The sequence below is a fragment of the Molossus molossus genome, unplaced genomic scaffold (genome assembly GCF_014108415.1).
Source record: "Molossus molossus isolate mMolMol1 unplaced genomic scaffold, mMolMol1.p scaffold_m16_p_21, whole genome shotgun sequence".
In the NCBI taxonomy this organism is placed as follows: Eukaryota; Metazoa; Chordata; class Mammalia; order Chiroptera; family Molossidae; genus Molossus; species Molossus molossus.
In genome coordinates, this window is record NW_023425357.1 from 15,329,539 (window position 1) to 15,351,555 (window position 22,017).

At 49.2% G+C, this 22,017-nt stretch overlaps 1 protein-coding gene and 1 pseudogene across 2 annotated transcripts; both read left to right on the plus strand.

The window, feature by feature from the left end:
- Positions 1-11,105: 11,105 nt before the first annotated feature.
- On the plus strand, positions 11,106-15,810 carry PRODH2 (proline dehydrogenase 2). 2 transcript variants are annotated; one of them, XM_036274696.1, is made up of 9 exons: positions 11,106-11,279; positions 11,356-11,552; positions 11,745-11,883; positions 11,965-12,051; positions 12,623-12,703; positions 12,786-12,941; positions 13,015-13,181; positions 14,392-14,502; positions 15,786-15,810. In XM_036274696.1, exons 1-9 carry the CDS (start codon positions 11,106-11,108, stop codon positions 15,808-15,810), a joined length of 1,137 nt encoding a protein of 378 aa, XP_036130589.1. The 2 variants fall into 2 exon arrangements, with proteins under 2 accessions (XP_036130589.1, XP_036130590.1); XM_036274697.1 differs by lacking the exon at positions 12,786-12,941.
- A 3,137-nt stretch (positions 15,811-18,947) lies between these two features.
- LOC118638956 lies at positions 18,948-21,867 on the plus strand (annotated as a pseudogene).
- Positions 21,868-22,017: the final 150 nt, after the last annotated feature.

A 22,017-nucleotide genomic window follows, 5' to 3' on the forward strand; every position in this document is an offset into this window, starting at 1 on the left:
CAGGCTTCTCAACACCTTTTCCCTATACGTGAAGAACATAAAATTTCAGTGGTCCTTTTCATTCCAGTCTGGGTTGAACTTGTTAAGTGAACACCATAACACACAAAGGGACTGGCCTTTTTCAGGAGAGGACATGGAGGGGTGTGTATAAATGACAAAAAATGATTCAAGCTGGTATCAAAATATAAACAAGGTTCCTCCTGGGGTTTCTTTTGAAAACTAAACTTCTCCAAAGAGACAGAGTGAATTGTAAAAGACATCTCAATAATAAAAATTTATTCTGAGGATTTTATGCTTTTTCAGAAGTGGAAAAAGACATATTAAAAACTCAGTTCATTTCTAGTTTAACTGCATCTGAAATTTATGGATTATTGTTGTGTCCTACTTATTTTATTATTTTCCACAGTTATCTAAAATGTAATGTATAAGCAATACATACATGTAATAGACTCTATAGAAAATAAAATAGACTATCGAAACAAGCTAGACACAAATGAATACATACTGTGTGATTTCACTTACAGAAATTCTAAAATAGGCAAAGTTAACTTATGGTGAGAAGATCAGTGGTTGTCTGGGGCCATGGAAAGGGAATTGACTATAAAAAGCTTTGGGGGAATTTTTTTTGGGTGGGGATGATGGAAATATTCCATATCATGATTGTGGTGGTGGTTACATTTAAATTTGTCAAAAAACATTGAAGTGTACAATTAAGATGAGTGCATTAGCCTGGCCAGTGTGGCTCAGCAGTTGAGCATCGACCTATGAACCAAGAGGTCGCCGGCTTGATTCCTGGTCAGGGCACGAGCCCAGGTTTTGGGCCAGATCCCCAGTGGTGGACATGCAGGAGGTGGTCAGTTGATGTTCTCTCTCATCAATGTTTCTATCTCTTTCTCCCTTTCCCTCTCTCTAAAATCAATGAGGAAAATTTTTTTTTAAAAAAGATGAGTGCATTTGGTGGTACATAAATTACACCTCAATAAAAGTGACTTTAAAAACAGGCTCTATAATACAGCAGCATAGCAAGATAATTCTTATTCTTTATACTGAATAGCAGAAAAAGACAACTGAGAAATCTATTTACACAAAGAACAGAGTATGGTTAGAGTACAATCTTTCTTTAGGTCACCAATCCTACTTTATTAATAATATTATCAAAACTGTTTGTTCAAATTCTTGTTCATATATTATCTTTATCACTATAGGCCTAAAATAAGTTTTACACCACAGCATTTGAATACAGAAGTACAGTGAAGTTCAAATGATTTCTCTTTAATTAAAAAGTGATTCTATTAATAAAAGTAGAATTTTTCTAATTGTGAATTTTCCCTTTTCTAAGAAGAAACCTACAACCCCCCCCCCCCCCCACCACACACACACAGTAGCTAAGCAGTAAAGGTGAATTTATTGGCTTTTCTAGATGACATTCTCAGGAGAGTGTTAACTCAAGCACAGGTGGATTCAGTATTGAAACAAAGCCATGAGGGGTCAACCTCTCTGTATCTCTTGGCTCTGTTTTTCTCTTTGTGTGTGTGTGTGTGTGTGTGTGTGTGTGTGTATGTATGTGTGTGTGTATATATATATATATATATATATATTTTTTTTTTTTTTATTGATTTTAGAGAGAGGAAGGGAGAGGGAGAGGGAGAAAGAAACAACAATGAGAGAGAACATTGATTGGCCACCTCCTGCATGCCCCGCACTGGGTATCAGGCCCACAACCTGGGCATGTGTCCTGACTGGGAATTGAACCAGCTACCTCTTGGTTCACGGGTTGATGTTCAACCACTGAGCTATACCAGCTGGGCCCTCTCTGTATCTCTTGGCTCTGTTTTTCTCTTTGTTGATTTCATTCTCGGGTAGTCTTCATTTGGTAGACAAAGATGACCATTTACAGTTCTAGGCTGGTATTTCACAAGCTCAGTAGCCAGAGTGCCTCTTTTGCCAATAGTTCTGGAAAGTTCTGGGACTGGCTTTCATCAGCCCAGCTTGGGTATTATGCCCATCCCTGAACCAATCATTGTCATCAAAGAACAAAATATACTGATAATCTAGGTCCTGGATTGCTCCACATCACATAAACCATTTGGGCAAGTTCTCCAAAGGAACCTCAGTCTGTGACTGGATCTCTTCATGTACTTCCTACTTCCACTTTGCCATTTTCTGAATCAATGTAGCAGATATCTATTGCTTTTGTCCGCCCAGAATCTGGTCCCTCTAATTTATATAGCTATTGTTGAATGAGACAAGTTCCTGATTACACCAAGTCCCTGGATCCAGCTGAAGCTGAAGTCAGAGCTACTCTTGGACTATAAAGTATCCTGCCTCTTAAGTCAATCTGAATGGTGTCTTCAGTTAATAAATTACCCTCTTCCTTAAGCCAGTTTGAATGGGGTTTTTAGTTAACTGATACAAAAATAAATAATTTGCAAGGGACAGGAACTAATTTAAACTAGTAGACCTAAAAAACATTCATTTCATTATTATTATTATTTTTACTTGCAGCCATAGTTTTAATATTGAAGAATTCTTTCATGTTCTTCAATATTTCCTTTTCATAGCACTGTTGTCATTTCTTTTTTAATTGATCATTTTGCCATTTTTATTAATTTATTTTTGTTTATTTTATTATTTGCTAAGAGAAAAATAGTAATTTTAGAGTGGAAGAAACCTGACAGATGACACTTTAACCAAATGATCAAAGTTACCATTACCAGGCATAGAACAAATTGACATCATGGGCCTCCTAATGTGAAATATTGAGGCTACATATGCTACCTAATATCAAACTATACTACAAGGCTATAGTAATCTAAACAGCATGGTACTGGTATAAAACCAGATATATAGATTAATGGAAAAGAATAGAGAGGCCAGAAATAAACTTATACTTACATGGTCAATTAATATTTTACAAAGGAGGCAAAAATATACAATGTGGATAAAGATAGTCTATTCAATAAATGATGTTGGGAAAATTGGACAGATACATGCAAAAGAACTGAAACTAGACCAGAATACCTTCTTACGCCATATACAAGAATAAACTCAAAATGGATTAAAGACTTAAATGCAGGGCTCAAAAACATAAAACTCCTAGAAAAAAACATAGGCCATAAAATCTCAAATATTTCTCTTAGCAATATTTCTTTCTGATATATCCCCTCAGGCAAGGGAAACAAAAGGAAAAATAAACAAATAGGACTATGCTGCCAGAGGAATGAGTGGGCCAGATTTCCCTGACACTCGTGGGAGTGGGGTGGCTCTTGTGATATCTTTATAAAATGAATTTTCTAAGACTTGCGTATGAAAATGAATATTTTGTATTGGTGTGGAGTTACATTCCTGGGATTGTAAAGTCCTATGCCCCTCAGTCCGGTCCTGGAAGAGGGGCAGCTGTGGATTCAGTAAAGCTAGAAGCAGGGCCAGTGTCCAGAGCGTTTTCTCCATGGTGAAACTGGGTCTTATGTGGCATCAGTCTAGATTTAGTCCATCAATCCGTTGTGTGAAGTTCACATGGCTGTGGGCCACATGGCAAATGCAGGGCCTGGGAGCCCTGCAAACTGGGAGTCAGATGCAGCAACAAGAGAGAAAGAGCAAGAGCAAACTTCCTTTGTCCAGGAGATTAAATATTCAGGTTTCATGCACTTGCAGTGGCCATGCCCATTCTGGCCTCCGACTTGCTCCCAGGTGTGACAGAAGGGTAAAGTACCTTCCCATGTTACTTAGACCATACTGGGCATGTGTCTAAACTACATTTGTCCAGTATCTTCCCCCATCGATTAGCAGGGAACGGACCTGGAGTGTGTTAAACTAGCTTTTTGACAAAAGCTGTATAAATGACATGCCTATATTATCTGGTCTTCCCTTCACTCCTTTCCTGTTAAATAATAACCAGGTTATTACAACGGCATCACCTACATCAAATTAAAACGTTTTTTGCACAGCAAAAGGAACCATCAACAAAACAAAAAGACAATCGACTAAATGGGAGAACATATTCACAAATGATAGATTCGATAAGGGGTTAATATCCAAAATTTATAAAGAACTCATACAATTCAACACCAAAAAAAAAATCCAAACAATTCAATTAAAAATGACCTGAGTAGACATCTTTCGAAAGAGAACATATAGATAGCCAATAGGCATATGAAAAGATGTTCAACATCACTAAATATTAGAGAAATAAAAATTAAACCACATGAGATATAACCTCACACCTGTCAGAATGGTTCATCAATAAATGAACAAACAAGTGCTGGTGAGGATGTGGAGAAAAGGGACTCCTCATGCATTGTTGGTGGGAATGCAGATTGGTGCAGCCACTATAGAAAACAATGTGGAAGGTCCTCAAAAAATTTAAAGTGGAACTGCCTTATAACCCAGCAATTTCACTTCTGGCTATATATCCTAATAAATGCAAAACACTAGTTCAAAAGAGTATATGCACCCCTATATTTATTACAGCATTATTTACAATTGCCAAGATGTGGAAGCGTAAAACCAACACAACAAGTTTGGGAGTCACAGCAGATCTACCTAATACACAGAGATAAAAAGGGGAGACAAAGAAAATTGCCCCAAACAAAAGAACAAAAGAAATCCCCAGAAGAAGAATTAAATGTAAAAATATCCTCGGGTGAGAATTAAAAAAAAAAAAATGACATAGAGCCCAGCAGGTGTGGCTCAGTGGATTGAGCGTCGTTCCATGGACTGAGAGGTCCCACTTTGATTCCTGGTTGGGGCACATGCCCAGGTTGTGGGCTTGATCCACAGTTGGGTGTGTGCAGGAGGCAGCTGATCGACGTTTCTCACATCAATATTTCTATACCTCTCTCCCTTCCTCTTTAAAAAAATCAATAAAAATATTTTTTAAAAATGACAAAGAAACCATAAAGAAGAACCTGTTAGAAACGAAGAATACAATATCTGAAATGAAGAACACACTAGAAGGAATCAGCAGCAGATTAAATGAAGCAGAGGATCCAATCAGTGAATTAGAGGATAAGATAATAGTAAGCAACCAAGCAGAACATGAAAATCAAAAGAAAATTAAGAGAAATGAAGAAAGTCTAAAGGATCTTTGGGACAATATCAAGTACCAGAAGAAGAGAGTGAACAAGAGATAGAGACATGCTTGAAGAAATAATGGCAGAAAACTTCTCTAACCTGGTGAAAGAGTCACACAAGTTCAGAAAGCACAGAGAGTTCCAATCAAGACGAACCCAAAGAGACCCACACCAAGACACATCATAAATTGGTAAAGATCAAAGACAATTCCACTATCTGAGATTCTTTCAGGTCTTAATTTGTTGTGACAGATTGTATTTTTCAAACATGGCCACAACAAGAGTTGCTCCTCTTACAGTGTGACTTGACACTATCCCCTGAAAGATGAAATAGGAACTGTGTTCCCATTTTAATCTGGGCAGGTTTATGACTGTGGCAGAGTGACACTGTGTGACTTCCAAGGCTAGGTAACAAAAGGCAGTACATCTTCTTCCTATTTCCCTTAGGATGCTCAGTCTAAGAACTCGATCACCAGGCTGTAAAGAAGCCCAAGTAGCCTATGGAGAGAAACTGAGGTCCCAAGCTCACAGCCTTGACTGAGATTCCAGCCACCTAGCCAGCACCAAGTTGTCAGACATGTACATAACATCTTGAAAGTACATCCTCCAGCCTCAAGTTGAGTTGCCCCTACTCATACTACATGGAGTAGAAATAAGCTAGCTAGACTGAGCCCTGCACAAATTATCAATTTGTAAGCAAAATAAATTATTGCTGTTGTTTTAACCCACCAAGATTATGGGTGGCTCATTTTGCAGCAGTAAATAACTGAAACAATTACTTCTGCAGACTCTCATTCATGGTGGTTTACTTTCTTGTGTGCTTGGTGATATTTTGAGTGTAAATTTATGGTTTAATCTTAGTTACTGGGAGTCCTGCAAACTTAAATTGAGGAAATCTTGCTCCAGAGAGAATTAGCTTCTGGTTCTGGTGGTACTTAAGGGGAAACTATTGACCTGAGTCCATCTCAGCCCCTGTCAAGGTCTTGGCTTAACTTGAGAATACCAAGGCCAGATCCCCCATTTCACCAATAGCCCAAGACCTAGCATCTCAATAGCAATTCTACTATCGGCAACCACTCTCAGGGCAACTCTACTTCTCCAGCTATCCCCTGCTTTACCCTTTGCCAGATCATGATTTTTTGAAGGGGTGATTCTTGTGGCCTTCTCTACTTTCTGCAAGAATCACAATGATTCAAGAAGTGGATCTTGACTTCTGGTCAAGATGGCAGTATATATAGGTAAACGTGGTACTCGCCTCGTCCCACAACCACATCAGAATTACAACTAAACTACAGAACAACCATCATTCAGGGTCACCTGAAATTGAGCTGAATGGAAGTCCTACAGCTATGAAATTGAAGGACCCACATCAAGACTGGTAGAAGGGCCCTGGCCCTTTGGCTCAGTGGTAGAGCGTCGGCCCACGGACCAATGAGTCACACGTTTGATTCAGGCCAAGGGCACGCATGTACCTTGCTTGCGGTTTGTCCCAAACCTGGTCAGGGTTGTGCGGGAGGCAACCAGTCGATGTGTCCCTCTCATGTCGATGTTTCTCTCTCTCTCTCCCTTTCTTTCCCTTTCTCTCTATCTGAAGATAAATAGAAAAATATCCTCGGGTGAGGATAAAAAATTTTTAAAAGACTGGTAGGAGGGGCAGAGGCACAGTCGGGCTAATCCCACACTCACGTGTGGCGGGTAAAAATCAGGAGGGATAACTCAGCTGTGAAGTTCTCCCTGCCCTGTCCCACACCAGGCCCTCCAGCTCAGGGTTCCAGTGCCAGGAAGAGAATCCCCATAACTTCTGGCTGTAAAAACCAGCAGGGATTGAGGCTGAGGGAGGCCTCAAGCTGAGGCTCAAGGAGTCCAAGGCAGCTCCTCTTAAAGGGCCCGTGCATGGACTTACTGTGATTTGCTTCCTCCAGGCTCCAGCGTGGGGGAGGTGGCTTGAAAGGCACCAGGGAAATACAGGGAAGAACTGAGTTGTTTGGCATTGGGTTGAGAGCTGGAGGGGCAGCTTTCTCCATGACAGATGTGCTGGCCAAGGCTGTTGTTCCTTTGCTGAGCCCTTCCCCCACTGAGCCAACAGGCACCATATCTGGGACTCCAGCAACCTGGCTAACACTGTTTTCCCAGCCCTGGTGATTCCCTGAGGCCCCGCCCCACCCAACTTTCAGGCCCACCCAAGCTGTTTCCAATGGCTTTATCATAGGAATGGCCTGTCTGGGCTCATGCTTTGTATTTTCTAAAATCTCTCAAACAAGCAGCATCTGGCCTCAGCGAGCCCTCTACTTTTTGCTAAGTGGCCCCAGGACCAGTACTAGTAGCAGCTGGCCTTGGTTCACAGCTTCGCCTTGCCTGGGCACCTCCAAGCCCAGCACAAGAAGCAGCCATCTGCTTATTGCTTTGTAGCTTATACCTGATGTCCCCAGGTAGAACACAGGCAGTGGCTAACCTTGGCCTGTGCCTCCCAGGAGGCCCCAGAGCCAGCACACCCAGTGGACAGCTTCAGACCACATCGAAGCACCACCACCCAACCACCTCCACAAGCAACACACTCAAGGAGTGGACTCAGTGGGTACCAGAGCCCTGCTCTCTGTGGTGGCTCCCTACACAGCTGATCCTCCAAGGTTGTCAGAGGTCAGTGGTCAGTGGACACAGCCAGTCCTTGCAGCTGATCAGCCTGAGTAAATCCCTCCCACTGATGTGTCAACAGCAATCAAGACTCAATTACAGGAAGGAATGCTCATAGCAGCACTGTTTGTAGTAGCTCTGAATGGGAATCACTCAGCTTTCCATCAAATACTGAATGAATAAATACATTGTGGTATAGTCATACAATGGAATACTATACAGCAGTAAAAAGAACAAACTACTGATACACACAACCACATGGAAAATCTCACACACATAATGTTAAGTGAAAGAAGCCAGACACCAAAGAGGACATGCTGTATTATTTCATTCAGTAAACTTGAAAGCAGAGAAAGTAAAATGAAGCAATAAAATGTTGGGCATACATACATGGGTGGGCCAACTATAAAGAAAAGACAAGCAAGAAAATGATTACCTCGGGAGCTGAGAGGAGTTGTCACTGGGTAAGGGGTTCCTGGGGGCCTCTATGTCCTTTATTCCTTTTTTTCCCTTTTTTTTTTTTTTATCCTCACCCGAGGATACTTTTTCATTTTTTGTTCAGACAGAGCTGGAGGGAGAGAGAGGAAGAGAGAGAGAGAGAAAGAAACATCGACATGAAAGGTACACATCGAATGGCTGCCACCCGCACAACCCAACCAGGGCCGGGGACAAACTGCAACCAAGGTACATGCCCTTAGCGGGAACCGAACCTGTGTCTCTCTGGACTGCAGGCCGACGCTCTAACCGCTGAGCCAAACCAGCCAGGGTTTTTTGTTCCCTATCTTTTAATTTTCAAAGCATGCTCATTCACATTTGACTGACAGTACATAAACATTCTCTCTTTGGTTTTTCTTGTGAATCCTCACCTGAGGATATTTTTCCATTGATTTTTAGATAGAGTAGGAGGCAGGGAGGAAGAGAGAGAGAGAAACATTGATGTGAGAGAGACACATCGACTGGTTGCCTCCTGGACTACCCTGACCAGGGCCAGGGATTGAACCTGCAACCCAGGCACGTACCTTTGACAGGAATCGAACCTGTAACCCTTTGGTCTGCTGGCCATGCTCTAACCACTGAGCAAACTGGCTAGGGCAACATTCTTTTTGTTTAGAGAGAGAGAGGAAGGGAGAGAGTTAGAAACATCGATGTGAGAGAGCAACATTCATTGGCTGCCTTCTGCACACCCCCACAATGGGGATCCAGCCCACAACCAAGGCATGTGCCCTGATCTCTAATTGAACCAGGACCTCTCAGTTCATGAGACAATGCTCAATCCACTGAATCAATCGGGCAAGGGCAACATTCTTTTACAATAGGCCAGAACATCTGAATTATTCTGATTATACAAAAACAGATGCAAGATAGTGTTAAGACTTTCTTGCCTGAAATTGCAAAACTAAGTGTGCATATATTGTTTAAATCCCTTTCCCCCATTCTATCCTTTTTTTTTTTTTATCCTCACCTGAGGACATTTTTTCATTTATCTTCAGATAGAGTGGGAGGGAGAGAGGGAGGAAAAGAGAAAGAAACATCGATGCAAGAGAGACACATCGACTGGTCACCACCCACACGACCCCAACAGGGGCCAGGGACGAACTGCACTCGAGGTAGGTACCCTTGGCCAGAATCGAACCTGGGACTCTTTGGTCGGCAGGCCGATGCTCTAACTGCTGAGCCAAACCGGCCAGGGCACAGAAGTAATTTTTAAAGCCGTACATCTATATTTTATACTCCTGAATGTAAAATACATTGCACAATAAAAAGTTTTTTAAAAAATGAATCATCAGTGGGGGGTGGGAATAAAAAAAATCATCAGTCTCATGGAGTTGTCATGAGGATTCAATGAATTTGTGGACACACAGACGGGTACACAATGTGAACTCAGTAAGTACTGTCTGTGATCAGTGCATGCTGTGTATGCATAATCTCCTTGGTGCCTGTGCCCCTGGTGAGGGATATACCATGAATCATCCTTGTGTCTGGAGATAAAAAACAAAACAAAAAAAACCACCTCAGGTTCAGTGATTCACTTGAGGGACTCACAGAACTCAGAAAAGCTTTTTACTCACACTTATGGTTTATTACACTGAACGAATACAGATTGAAAATGTCAAAGGGAGGAGGAGCACGGGGTCCAGGAGACACAGGGCACAAGAGCCTAGTTGTCCTTTCCCACTAGAAACAAGCGGACAGTACTCAGTTCTCCCAGCAACAGTGTGTGGCAACATGCAGAGTACTGCAGCCAGGGATGCTAACATAAGCCTTGGTGCCCGGGCTTCTTATTAGGGGTCAGTCACATAGGCATGGCTGACCGCCCACCTGACTGAACTTGGTCTCCAGCCCCTCCAGAAGGCAAGCTGATACCGCACAGACCAAGGCCCCCAGTGAAACCAAGTCACTCTTATGGAGCAGGGTATCCAAGGGCTTAAATGTTATCACCAGGAGCTGGGCAAAATTAATCCTTTACTGAACAACCCGCATGCCTTTCACAAATGCATGGAACAGCTGGGTTACAGGTTATACACACTTTTTTTTTTAAATCCTCACCTGAGGATATTATTTTCATTGATTTTTAGATAGAGTGGAAGGGAGGGAGGGAGGGGACATTGATTGGCTGCCTCCCACACAACCCCAACCAGGGCCAGGGATCGCATCAGCAGCCGAGGTATATGCCCTTGACTGGAAATTGAACCTGTGATCCTTTGGTTCATGGGCTGATGCTCCAACCACTGAACTGGGCCAGGGCCACATTGTTTTTTTTAAATATGTTTTTATTGAATTTTTTTTTTTTTTTTTTTTTTTTAGAGAGAGAGAGGAAGAGAGAGATAGAAACATCGATGTGAGAGAGAAACACCCATCGGCTGCCTCCTGCACGCCCCCTACTGGGAATCAAGCCCACAACTTGGGCATTTGCCCGGACTGGGAATCGAACCAGGCTCAGTCCATGGGACGATGCTCAATCCACTGAGCCACACCGGCCAGATGTATTCACACTTTCAAATTTATTCAATAACACTGCACTCTTTCCTATTTTAAGATGAAGCACCTGCAACCAGAGAAGTCAAGTAACTTTCCCAAGATCACGAAGCCAAACCGCCTTGAACCCAGAGATCCTTGTTCCAGAGCCGCGTTCTCACTTGGCGCCCCCGGAACACGGTGGACACCAGATCATTGTGAGCTATTACGCTGAGGGTTTGGGGGGCTGTTATTCGGGGTTTCCTTTCCTGTCTATGTTATTCTGGACTCTGTCCCCATCAGTTAATAATTAACTGCCTCCCAAGGAGCCTGTGATCCTAAAAATTTGCCTTCCCCTGCCTCCTGCCTGGTTAATCAGTCACTGCCCCAGCTGGTAGTGCTGCTGTCAGCCCCTTTCCCTGGTGTGGAAGCAGTGAGGGGCTCATGATGCTCCGGACCTGTCGTGCACTCTGTTCCCAGGCTGGCCCCCCAAGTGGGGACTGGCAGCCCCTGCGCTTTGATGGTGGGGCCTTCCACCTCAAGGGCACAAGAGAATTAACACGAGCATTGCTGGTGCTGCGGCTGTGTGCCTGGCCCCCTCTGGTCACCCATGGCCTGGCGGTGAGCAGTGGTCTTGGGGACAGGCCTAGGGGCTCCCCCGGGTCTGGCTTTGAGCCCTTGCTCCCTGTCACCCCAGCTCCAGGCCTGGTCTCAGCGACTCCTGGGCTCCCGGTTCTCGGGCGCACTTCTCCGAGCGTCCATCTACGGGCAGTTTGTGGCTGGTGAGACGCCGGAGGAGGTGAGGGGCTGTGTCCAGCAACTCGGGACCGTCAGCCTCCGGCCCCTGCTGGCGGTACCCATAGAGGAGGAGCCTGATTCAGCTGTCAAGACTGGGTGAGTAAGACAGGCACCTCGTGGGCCACCACAGTCCACGCATGCCTAGTCCCTGGCTTGTCATGGGAGGTTAGATTAAAGATAAATTTTTTAAAAAGACTGAATGAGTAGGGGGCCATGGCCCAGGGAGGCTGGGAGGATGGCGGAAGGGGGTTAGCAGACTCGGGGACCTGATGCCTGCTGGCTGGGCAGCGAGGCCTGGTATGAGGGGAACCTCAGTGCTATGCTGCGGTGTGTGGACCTGTCGCGAAGCCTCCTGGGGACCTCTGGCCCAACTGGGAACGTCCTCATGCAGTTGAAGGTGACGGCGCTGACCAGCACTCGGCTCTGTGTAAGGGACTGGCAGGATGTGGGAGGAAGGTGTGGCTGCCCACCCTGTCCCCCTCACCACCCCACCCGCATCCCGTTCCAGAAGGAGCTAACTTCATGCATCCAAAGGCCAGGGGCTTCCCCGGAGTTGAGCCCTGAGAGGCTGGCAGAAGCCATGGACTCTGGGCGGGTAAGGACCTCAGGCTGCTGGAGAAATGAATGGCTGGTGGGGAATGTGGGGCGAGCAGAATCCCCTGGACTGGGGTGGAGCAGACCCTGCAAATGGGATGTTCACACTGTTGAATTACCACTGTTTCCAGGCTCGGAGCAATCAGAACTGCGGCTGTAGCCCTGGGGCACGGGTGGAATGGGTGGCGTATGGTCATCTGGGGGTTCTGGAGGAGGGTCTGGGGGCTCCGAGCTCTGACGAGCGACTGAGACAGCAGTTCTCTATCAGCTACAAGGGGAAGCTCCTATTATCATCTCCATTTTACAGAGGAGAAAATTAAGGCCCAGAGAAGTTATATGACTTGCTCAAGGCCACACAGTAAGTGGTAGACTAGAACCAGGATTCAAACTCAGGTTCTGGGCTCTTAACCGTTGTATTACACGTCAATAAACTGTGTATCTGTGATACAGCAACTTTTCAGATTTCTACAAATTTCTAAACATTTTCCCCTTCCTGGTGGTGGGGGAGAGGAGACTTGAGCCCGGGAAGAAAGTCCTGAGCTGCTTCTGCCTTCCCGGCTGCCCTCCCCCAGGGCCTCCAGGTCTCCTGCCTCAGCACGGAGCAAAACCAGCATCTCCAGGCCTCTCTGAGCCGCCTGCAGCGGGTGGTGCAGGTAATGCCTTCCGCTGCGGCCTGGCTCCGCCGCACCTGCTGGGCGCCCCGAGGGCTCTGACCGCAGACTCTCTTGCCCTCAGCACGCCCGGGCCCGACACGTGAGGCTCCTAGTGGATGCTGAATACACCTCGCTGAATCCTGCGCTCTCTCTGCTGGTGGCCGCCCTGGCCTTGCGCTGGAACAGCTTCAGGGAGGGTGGGCCCTGGGTGTGGAACACTTACCAGGCCTATCTGAAGGTGTGCGGTGCCTCCCGGGGAAATCTGGGCTGGGGTCCCAGCGCCCGACTGAAGCTGCCCGTGTGCCTGCCAGGACACACACGAGAGGCTGAGGCGGGATGCGGAGGCTGCACACAGGGCTGGCCTGGCCTTTGGAGTGAAGCTGGTGCGAGGGGCGTATCTGGACAAGGAGAGAGAGGTAGCCCAGCTCCACGGGACCAACGATCCTACTCAGCCGGACTATGAGGCTACCAATCAGAGGTAGGAGTGGGCCAGGCCAGCCTCTGAGAAAAATAATAACATCAAACCTTTAGGGTTCACTACCCATGATGCTGAGCATCCTGCATGTGTCTACACATCACTCATTCTTCCTGGTCTAGGACACTCCCACTTCCCACCTGAACAGCAGCCTCCTCCTTGGGCTCCTTGCTGTCTCCTTTGTCCCCCCTTCCCAGTCCATTCCCCACATGCAGCCAGAGGGAGCCCTGTTTATACCTAAGTCAAATCATGCCCTTTCTCAGCTCAAAATCCTTCCCACTGCATCCTCAGTAGACCCCAAATCTTTACAGCAGCCCACCAGGCCCCACATGACCTAGTCACTGTCACCTCACTCCCTGCACTCCTTGATGATCCCCAGGGCCAGTGAGTGTTTCTAAGCAGGACCATATAATTCACATACCATAAAATTTACCACTTAAAAGTGTACAATTAGCCCGGCCAGTGTGGCTCAGTGGTTGAGCGTTGATCCATGCACCAAGAGGTCACTGGTTCGATTCCTGGTCAGGACACATGCCCAGGTTGTGGGCCCGATCCCCAATGGGGGGCATGCAGGAGGCAGCCATTTGATGTTCTCTCTCATCGATGTTTCTCTCTCTCCCTTCCTCTCTCTCTAAAAATCAATAAAGAAAAAAAAATTTTTTTTTATCCTTACCCGAGGACATTTTTTCATTTTTTGTTCAGAGTGGGAGGGAGAGAGAGGAAGAGAGAGAGAGAAACATCGACGTGAAAGGGACACATCGAGTGGCTGCCACCCGCACGACCAACCAGGGCCGGGGACAAACTGCAACCGAGGTACGTGCCCTTAGCGGGAACCGAACCCAGGTCTCTCCGGACCGCAGGCCGATGCTCTAACCGCTGAGCCAAACCAGCCAGGGCGAAAAAAATTTTTTTTAAGTGTACAATTAATTCAAAAGATTTTAGTATATTCACAAGGTTGTGCAACCATCGCCACTATCTAATTCCAGAACATATTCATCGCTTCAAGAAGAAACCCTCTCTCTGCTCATTAGCAGTCACTCCCCATTCCTCCTCCCCTGACGCCTGGCAGCCCTGATCTGTTTGTCCCCATGGACTTGCCTACTCTGACATTTCATAGAAACGATATCATGCAATATGTGGCCTTTGTCTCTGGCTTCTTTCACTCGGTGTGTTTTCGGGGTTCCACCATGTTGTCGTGTGCGTCTCTCTTCAGTTACAGACGCTGTCTGGAGCTGATGCTGACCCAGGTGTCCCAGCATGGCCCCGGGTGCCACCTCATGGTAGCTTCCCACAATGAGGAATCTGTTCACCAGGCAACCAGACGGTATGAGGTGGTCCCTCCTTACCTCTCCCTCGCTCTGTGTCAGGGACGGTAGAGGGTGGTGGGCACGGAACAGGGGGAGGAGCAGTGTGGGGATGGTAGGTTCAGAGGAATGCCGGGAAGGGTGTTAAAACATTTAACCCCCACTACACCTGTAGGTCTTTAGGCCCCAGCTGAACACGGCATCCATCTTCATTTGCTGGGGCATGGGGAAGTCCAAGGGTGTCAGGGGAGGAGCTGGGACTCATTGGGGGGCTTTCAGGGACTTCAGAGCAGTGTTTATTTATCATTAAGTTTAAAAGTATTTCCATCTTTAAATCACTGGAATAGCCCTGTGGGTGCCGAATGGCTGACTTTCGGCTCTGGATCCAGCCACTGTCTGGATTGGTGATGTGACCTTTTCTGTAGCATGTGGGAGCTGGGCATTCCTCTGGATGGGCCTGTCTGTTTTGGACAACTCCTGGGGATGTGTGACCACGTCTCCCTGGCACTGGGTATGTGAATGACCACCCCCCCATCATGCCCTACCCAGCCCCAGACCTCATTCCTTCTCAGCCAGGTCCTCTCCCACATTTCCAGCCAATGCCTGGCCTCGCTCCTCTCTAGAGCCTGCAGATGCCCAGACTCCAGACCCTTCCAGATAGATCTGTTGCTCCCATGTCTAAAGGCCTTTGTCTCTGTGCCTGCTGTCTGTTGTTTGGCTGGTTCTTGATCATGGTGTCTTGTTTCCTATGTGCTTTGTTATCTTTACTGCGCTGTTCCCCTGGGACTGAGACTAGAAGATTTATATTTTCCTCTACCATTGTACCCTAAATGCATAGCTTCAGGTTTCTTAAGACATCCCAGATATGCAAATTTAGCCCCCCCCCCCCCGCCCTACTTACGGTCAAGACCATTCCCTGGGAGTGGGGGGAGCTCTGAGGGTGTACATTTTTGTGTTCCAGCTCAATGTGGGGAATTCTCCTTTACCCCTCTCATCCTGGTCAGACTTTGGGCCTCCTTTTCTGTACCCCTGGGGGCGGAAGTGCTTCCTGTCCGTCACTCCCCTCTCTGCCTGTCCCTGTCTCTCAGCTCTGGGATGAGTCAGTTCCTTATTCTCTTGGCAGCATGTTAATAGCTTTAAGACTTTTCAATGTTAACTCCAGGATTTTTAGTTTTTCAGTAGGAAATTTTGTCTAACTCATCTGGTCTGCCATGTTCTCAGAACTGGAAATCTCTGTTCCGGATGGGGCCTCGGGGAGCCTCTCTCCAAACATGAGCCCGCATCCTGCCAACTCCCCCTGCAGGGCAGGCCGGCTATGCCGTGTATAAGTCCATCCCCTACGGCTCCCTGGAGGAAGTGATCCCCTACCTGATCCGGAGGGCGCAGGAAAACCGGAGTGTGCTGCGGGGTGCCCGCAGGGAATGGGAGCTGCTCAGCCAAGAACTTCGCCGGAGGCTGCTGGGGCAAGGCCTGGGGGCACCCCGTTAGCACCCCCAGGGGTTATGTGGTCAATAAAGGTCCTGAGCTACTGCCTAGGCTGCTGCCCAGCACTGAAGCTGCCTCTTTGGAAAAGGGCTAATCTTGACCTCAGCCAGCCCAGCTAGGGTGCTCTGCAGCTCGAGAGAGACCTTAGATAACCTTAGAGCACAGCAAGGGCATTGATCAAAGACCCGGGAATCCTCCCCGCCCCCACGAGACAGTCTACATTGCCCGGGCCTGGGTTCTGCTCTACTCAGCCCGTCAGTGGCTGAAGCAGGAACTTTCTCCTCTCCAGTGATGCTCAGATGAAGAGCAGACACAGAGGCACTGAAGTCAAGAGGCTGAGCTAAGGCCACATGTTCAGGGAGAGAGAGAGGGAAGAGGCAAACCACTCTCTCATTTAATAACATTTTCTCAGGCCCCTTCTGAGCTAGACTCTGGTGTGAACACTGCTGGAGACACAACAGTGCCAAAGACAACCCCAGGCCCAGTCTCACAGGGCTCTTCGTCCAGCAGGGGTAGACAGCCCCATCTGCAAACAGTGACCGCCCAGAAAGCTCAGCCTGTGATGGGGGAAGCCCGTGCAGAATAGCAGGGTGACGTTGAGGGAAGCTGGAGGCTTTCAAAAGCCAGAGGAAACACCTGGTGATCAAGAGAGCTTCCCAGCCCTGGCTGGTTTGGCTCAGCGGTTAGAGCGTCAGCCCGCAGACTGGAGAGTCCCGGGTTCAGTTCCCGCTAAGGACACGTACCTCGGTTGCAGTTTATCTCCACCCTAGTTGGGGTCCTGTGGGTGGTGTCCAGTTTCTCTCTCACATCAGTGTTTCTCTCTCTCTTCCTTCCTCTCTCCCTCCCATTCTACCTGAAGATAAATGCAAAAAATGTCCTCAGGTGAGGATTTAAAAAAAAGAGAGAGAGCTTCCCAGAGTATTCATAGGAATGACCAAGTGCACACCAAGAAGAGCATTCAGAGGCAAGGGCACGGGCATACACGGAATCGTGAAACAGACTGGGGAGGGGGAGACAAGGACAGAGGATGGGCAGGGCCAGATGGCACAGTTTTAGATGCCAGGCTGGAGGGCTTGGACCTGGTCCCAAGGGCACTGGGGAGTCAGGAGTGTTTTGAGCAGGGGAGGGACAGTCAGCTTTAGCTTTCAAAAGATCCCCCTGGCTGCCATGTGGTGGGTGGAACGGAGTGGGGAGACAGGCTGGGAGCCCAGGGGAACCCAGGCTAGGAAATCCCCCAGGGCTGGGCTGTGGGGAATGGAGGAGGGGGCCATCAGGAGGATGAGTGGGACTGATAGGCTCAATGGTAAGGAGACATGCCGGGCAAGGCCTAGGGTTCTGGCTTGAAGAGGGGCCAGTTGGGCCAGTTCTGAGATAGGGTCTGGGAGGAAATGCAGTTTTGGGGAGCTATTGAGGCCAGTGTGGGACCTGGTGGATATAACGGTCCCAGAGGATGTCCAGGAGGAGGTGTCTAGGACACTGTGGGGTCCCAGGTCTGGGGCAAAGAGGAGAGGCTGAGGCAGGGACAGAGGGGAAACAGCCCTTGGAGGTGGGTGAGAAGTTTCAGAAGAGGACAATCGAGCACAGGGATCAGGAAGGCCAGCAACCTAAACAAGTCCCGAAGTCCTGGGTTCACGGGGAGAGAAGGGGTAACATGTGGGGTGCAGCTGACAGCTCTGGGACAGACATCAGTGTCTCTTCTCTCTGGTCACCCCAGAGCCCTAGGGGGAGGGGTGCCTCTCATGGGAGGGAGACTACTGCGCAAACGCAAACGTGGCAGGAAGCCACTGATGTGCCTTAGCTAGTGTGCCAGGGTCACGTGGCAGCCACGTGGTGATCACTGATGGAGCACAAAGGCAGGTGCCAAGCCTCTTGGACCCAGGTCTGGGCCCCAGAATCTTTTTAGAGCGAACTGGGTCCTCAGCTCTCTCTCCAGCAGACCCCCTCCAGCCTGCTGACCCTGGCCCCAGATTGCCCCCTTCCTCCCCACCCTTCTTACAGCCCCAGGCCCCACCCCTTCATCGGAGCCTGGCTCCATTCCCCAGGCTCCTCCCCCAGCCCACAGATCCAGTCCTCAGACCCGTTGTGTCCTCCGTCCTTCTCCTAGCCTGTAGACCCCACTCCAGCACACAAATGCTTCCCTAAACCTCAGCCCGCGCCCCAACCCGCAGACCCTCTCGTAGCCCACAGACCTGGAGCCCCCTCTCCTCCCTGGAGCCCAGCCGCTGCCCGCAGGGCCCTTCCCCAGCTCACAGACCCCGCCTCCCACGGTCCTCTTCCCTCCACCGCTCTCACAGTTGGTAGATCCCACCACCTCTTAGGCCCTTCTTCCTCCAGCCCGTAGGGAATCTTCAGACCTCTTGCCAAGCCCCCAGACTCCTTTCCCAGGCCCAGGTCCTCTCCCTGTAGCTCTTACACCCTCTTCCCAGCCGGGGCCCAGCACACAGATTTCCTTGGATCCCTTAAGCTCTCAGACTCCCTACATCCCTGATCTTTATGATCTTAGGGTATGTAGCTCTCCCAGAACTTACCCCTCGTCTCCTTCAGACGCCTCCTTCCAAATCAGACTTCCCCTACGGGACTCCCAGCCGGCTCTGTCTTTATTGCCTCCTGAGGTCCCATCCGTCTCCTCCACTTGCCCTCATGAGACCCCCTGGCTGATCGCTGCCCAGGAGCTGAGTCCGGAGCCCACGGATGCCGCCTCTGAGCTCTCACTTCCCTGTGGACCTGGGCTCCACTGGGGATCCAGAAACCCAGGTGGGCCTTCTGCATCACCTGGCTGGGGGGTGGGGCACAGGGGGGCATACTGGGGCCTTATCCCGCTCCTGAGGAGAGGTGGGGGTTTGGCTGCTGGAACTGCCTGTGGGGGCAAATCAAGGGCCAATATAGAAGGTTCGACTTCCGTTGGCCAGTCAACAATTTTGTACCAGACACCTACTGTGTACCCGGCTGTGTTGTCTGTGACGGTGATTCAGGGGTAACCATGACCTTCCGGGTCACTGTGAATGAAATCTACTATGGGGATTTAAGAGTGATGAGGATGAGGTGGACACTGGACAGGATGGCCTTCTGGGTGGGATGATACTTGAGTCTCACAGTGCAAGAGCCAATCATACAAAAAACTGGGGAGGAAAGCTCTCTGAAGGGTGGAATAATCAGAGCAAAGGCCCTGTAGTGGGAAGAATCTGGGTACGTGTGAGTAGCAGCAGGGAGCGAGGGGACTCAGGGACAGGGACAAGGCTGCTGCCGGAGGGTGCAGGTCCAGACAGGAAAGGGCCTTAAAGGAATACAGGAATTTTGTTGGATTTTGTTCTGTGTGATGGGAAACCATTGGAGTCATGGGTAGGAAATTAATATTACCCAGTTTACAATTTTTGGTTTTCATTTTTTGTAATTTGATTGCGTATCCAGCTACTTTGTCAACTTGCTTAGTAGTTGTAATCATTGATTCTGTGACTGTGCCTATCTGCAGATGGTGACAGTTTGGTCTTTTCTTCAGTCTTTAAACTCTCATTTATTTATGTATTTTGTCATAAAGTGTTGGCCAGAACCCCCAAAGCTTGTCGTCAATTGGCAATTATTTCTTTGTTCTTGATATTTAAAGGAATAAGTTTGTTTCTGCATTAAGTATCATGCTTGTTCTTGGATTTTGGCTTATAATTTTTATCAAATAAGGAAGTTCTTACCTTGTCTTAGTTTTCTGAGGTGTTTTTCCCCCCTAATCACAAGTAGGTATTGCATTTTATCAATTGCCTTTTCTGTATCGACTGAGTTCAACCATGATTTTTGTTCTTTCACCCATATGTGTGTTTTATTACATTGATAGATTTTCTTTTGTGGAATCATCCTAGCTTTATGGGAATAAATTGATGGGTTAGCCCTTTTACTTTATTTAGGGGTTTTGCATATATGGTCACAAATAGAATTTTATTTTCTGGTTCTGGAAACTCTCACCTGGTTTTGGAATTAAGGTCACACTAGCTTCATAAAATGAGTCTTGCCCCCACCTCCCAAACTGTATCCGCTTGAGCTCATCTGCCATGATCTGCCTGCCATCCCGACCTCTACCGCCTCTGTACCGGACCCAGGTCTCCACTGGTCAGTGAGTGACCCTACACCCTTGCCCTGTTGAGGTGCCCCACCCATTTGGTCCTCCAGTCAGGCCTCCTCACAGGAGAGCTGCCCTGGGCTGGAAAGGAGGAGCCTGAAGTACAGGCTAAAGGGAGGCCGGTGAGAGCCCGGCCTTGGACCCCTTGGTGCCAGCCCCTGCCAGGCCTTGCTTCAACCTGGGCAGCCTGCAGAATACCCAGTACCTGCTGCAGGAGGCCAGGGCCCGAGTACAGGACAGGCTGGCAGGGGTGGGTGGTAGCTGGGGGATCTTAGGCAGGGCTCATGTCCCCACATCCAGCCTCCTGTGCACAGGACTTGGCTCCTGAGGTGAGCTCTCCGATGGATGGGACCACACTGTACCCAGCACCCCAGGGTTCCTCACCAGGTTAGAGGGCATGGAGGATGGTGGCAGGTGCTGGGCACAGCTCAGCTGTACCCCTCCCCCAATGCCAACCAACTGGTTTGTACCCCCAGTGACACTGTACTGTGAGGTGGCTCCTGGAGGCAAGACTATACCCAGGCCTGTGCCCCTGTGATGTCCCAAGGCTCTTCCCATCCCAGGTAGGAGGCAGGGCAGGGATGTGGAGAGTCAAGGGAGCCGTGGGCACCTAGGCCACCCACTCCGGCTCTCTGCCATCGCTCTCTGCAGGCCCCGGAGACTCCTGAGGTCACAGGCCACAGCAGAGTCCAGAGGGGCCCAGCCTGGGACGTGGGCAGCAGCTTGACTCCTGGCAGCAGACCCAGTCCCAGCTCTGCCCTCTGCCCAGGCCACAGCCCCACAACCAGGGTCAGTCCACAGCACCGCCTGCAGCCCAGCTCCACAGTATGGATACCTCGAACTCCTGCGTGACCACTCGGTCCCTAACTTGTGACCCCTCCCCTCAGTTGTCACCAACTCCAATTTCTCCAGCTGCCTCTCCTCTGAACCCGTTCCTAGGACTCCCAACTGTTCCCCCACTAAGCTGTGAGCCCTGACCAACCCTCCTTCCCCCAGGGCTCTGCCTTGCACTCCAGCCTTCAGGACTCAGCCTCCCTGCTGAGGAGCCAGGGCTCTGTGGAGCCCTTGAGAGGAAGCGCTCAGCCCTGGCCGGTTTGGCTCAGCGGTTAGAGCGTCGGCCTGTGGTCCAGAGAGACCTGGGTTCGGTTCCCGCTAAGGGCACGTACCTCGGTTGCAGTTTGTCCCCAGCCCTGGTCGGTCGTGCGGGTGGCAGCCACTCGATGTGTTCCTTTCACGTCGATGTTTCTCTCTCTCTCTCTGTTCCTCTCTCTCCCTCCCACTCTACCTGAACAAAAAATGGGAAAATGTCCTCGGGTGAGGATAAAAAAAAAAAAAAAGAGGAAGCGCTCAGCCAGAACCCCAGCTCTGTTCTCCAGGGCTGCCCTGCTGGACCCCAGCCCTGGGAGCCCACCCCTGCCTGCTGACCTGCAGGGAGTTTCCCATACCCTGGAGGCTGCTGGCAGAGAAGGTCACCAGGGCAGGTGAAGCAGAAGACCTGGAGACCATGCCCCCCACCCCCCAGCCTATCCTGAGCTTCATGGCCACTGGGTGGCAGCTGTGGCCTTTTCCCCTACAGGTGGCTGAGAGGAGGTCCCTTGCCCAGCCTGCAGAAGTGAGAAATGGGCCCTGGTGGAGGGCCCGGGGCTCCTTCCTCATACCTGAGGCAACCCTCAGTCCACCCCACCCCCCAGTCCCCCGGATGGATCTGCTGGGGGAGATTCTAGCAGAGCTGCAAGGTGGATGCCAACTCAGAGACAGGCCCAGCCTCGACCCCACTCCTGACACAGATTCTTAGGCCATCCACGGCCCCCTTGCAGTGATCACCCGAAGAGCCTCTCGGGGGGCTCCCCACGCAGCCCCTGCTGCAGTGATACAATGATAATGCAGCTCATTGCCCCTGTTCACTGAGCCTAGTCCATGACACCAGCAGCCACATTTTCACCGT

Bases quoted from the DNA above. Each gene is read 5' to 3' on its own strand.
- PRODH2 (XM_036274696.1), top strand. From the start codon at position 11,106: ATGCTCCGGACCTGTCGTGCACTCTGTTCCCAGGCTGGCCCCCCAAGT. The intron at 12,942-13,014 runs GTGTGCGGTGCC...TGTGCCTGCCAG, and splicing joins CTTACCAGGCCTATCTGAAG to GACACACACGAGAGGCTGAG. The intron at 13,182-14,391 runs GTAGGAGTGGGC...GTCTCTCTTCAG, and splicing joins TATGAGGCTACCAATCAGAG to TTACAGACGCTGTCTGGAGC.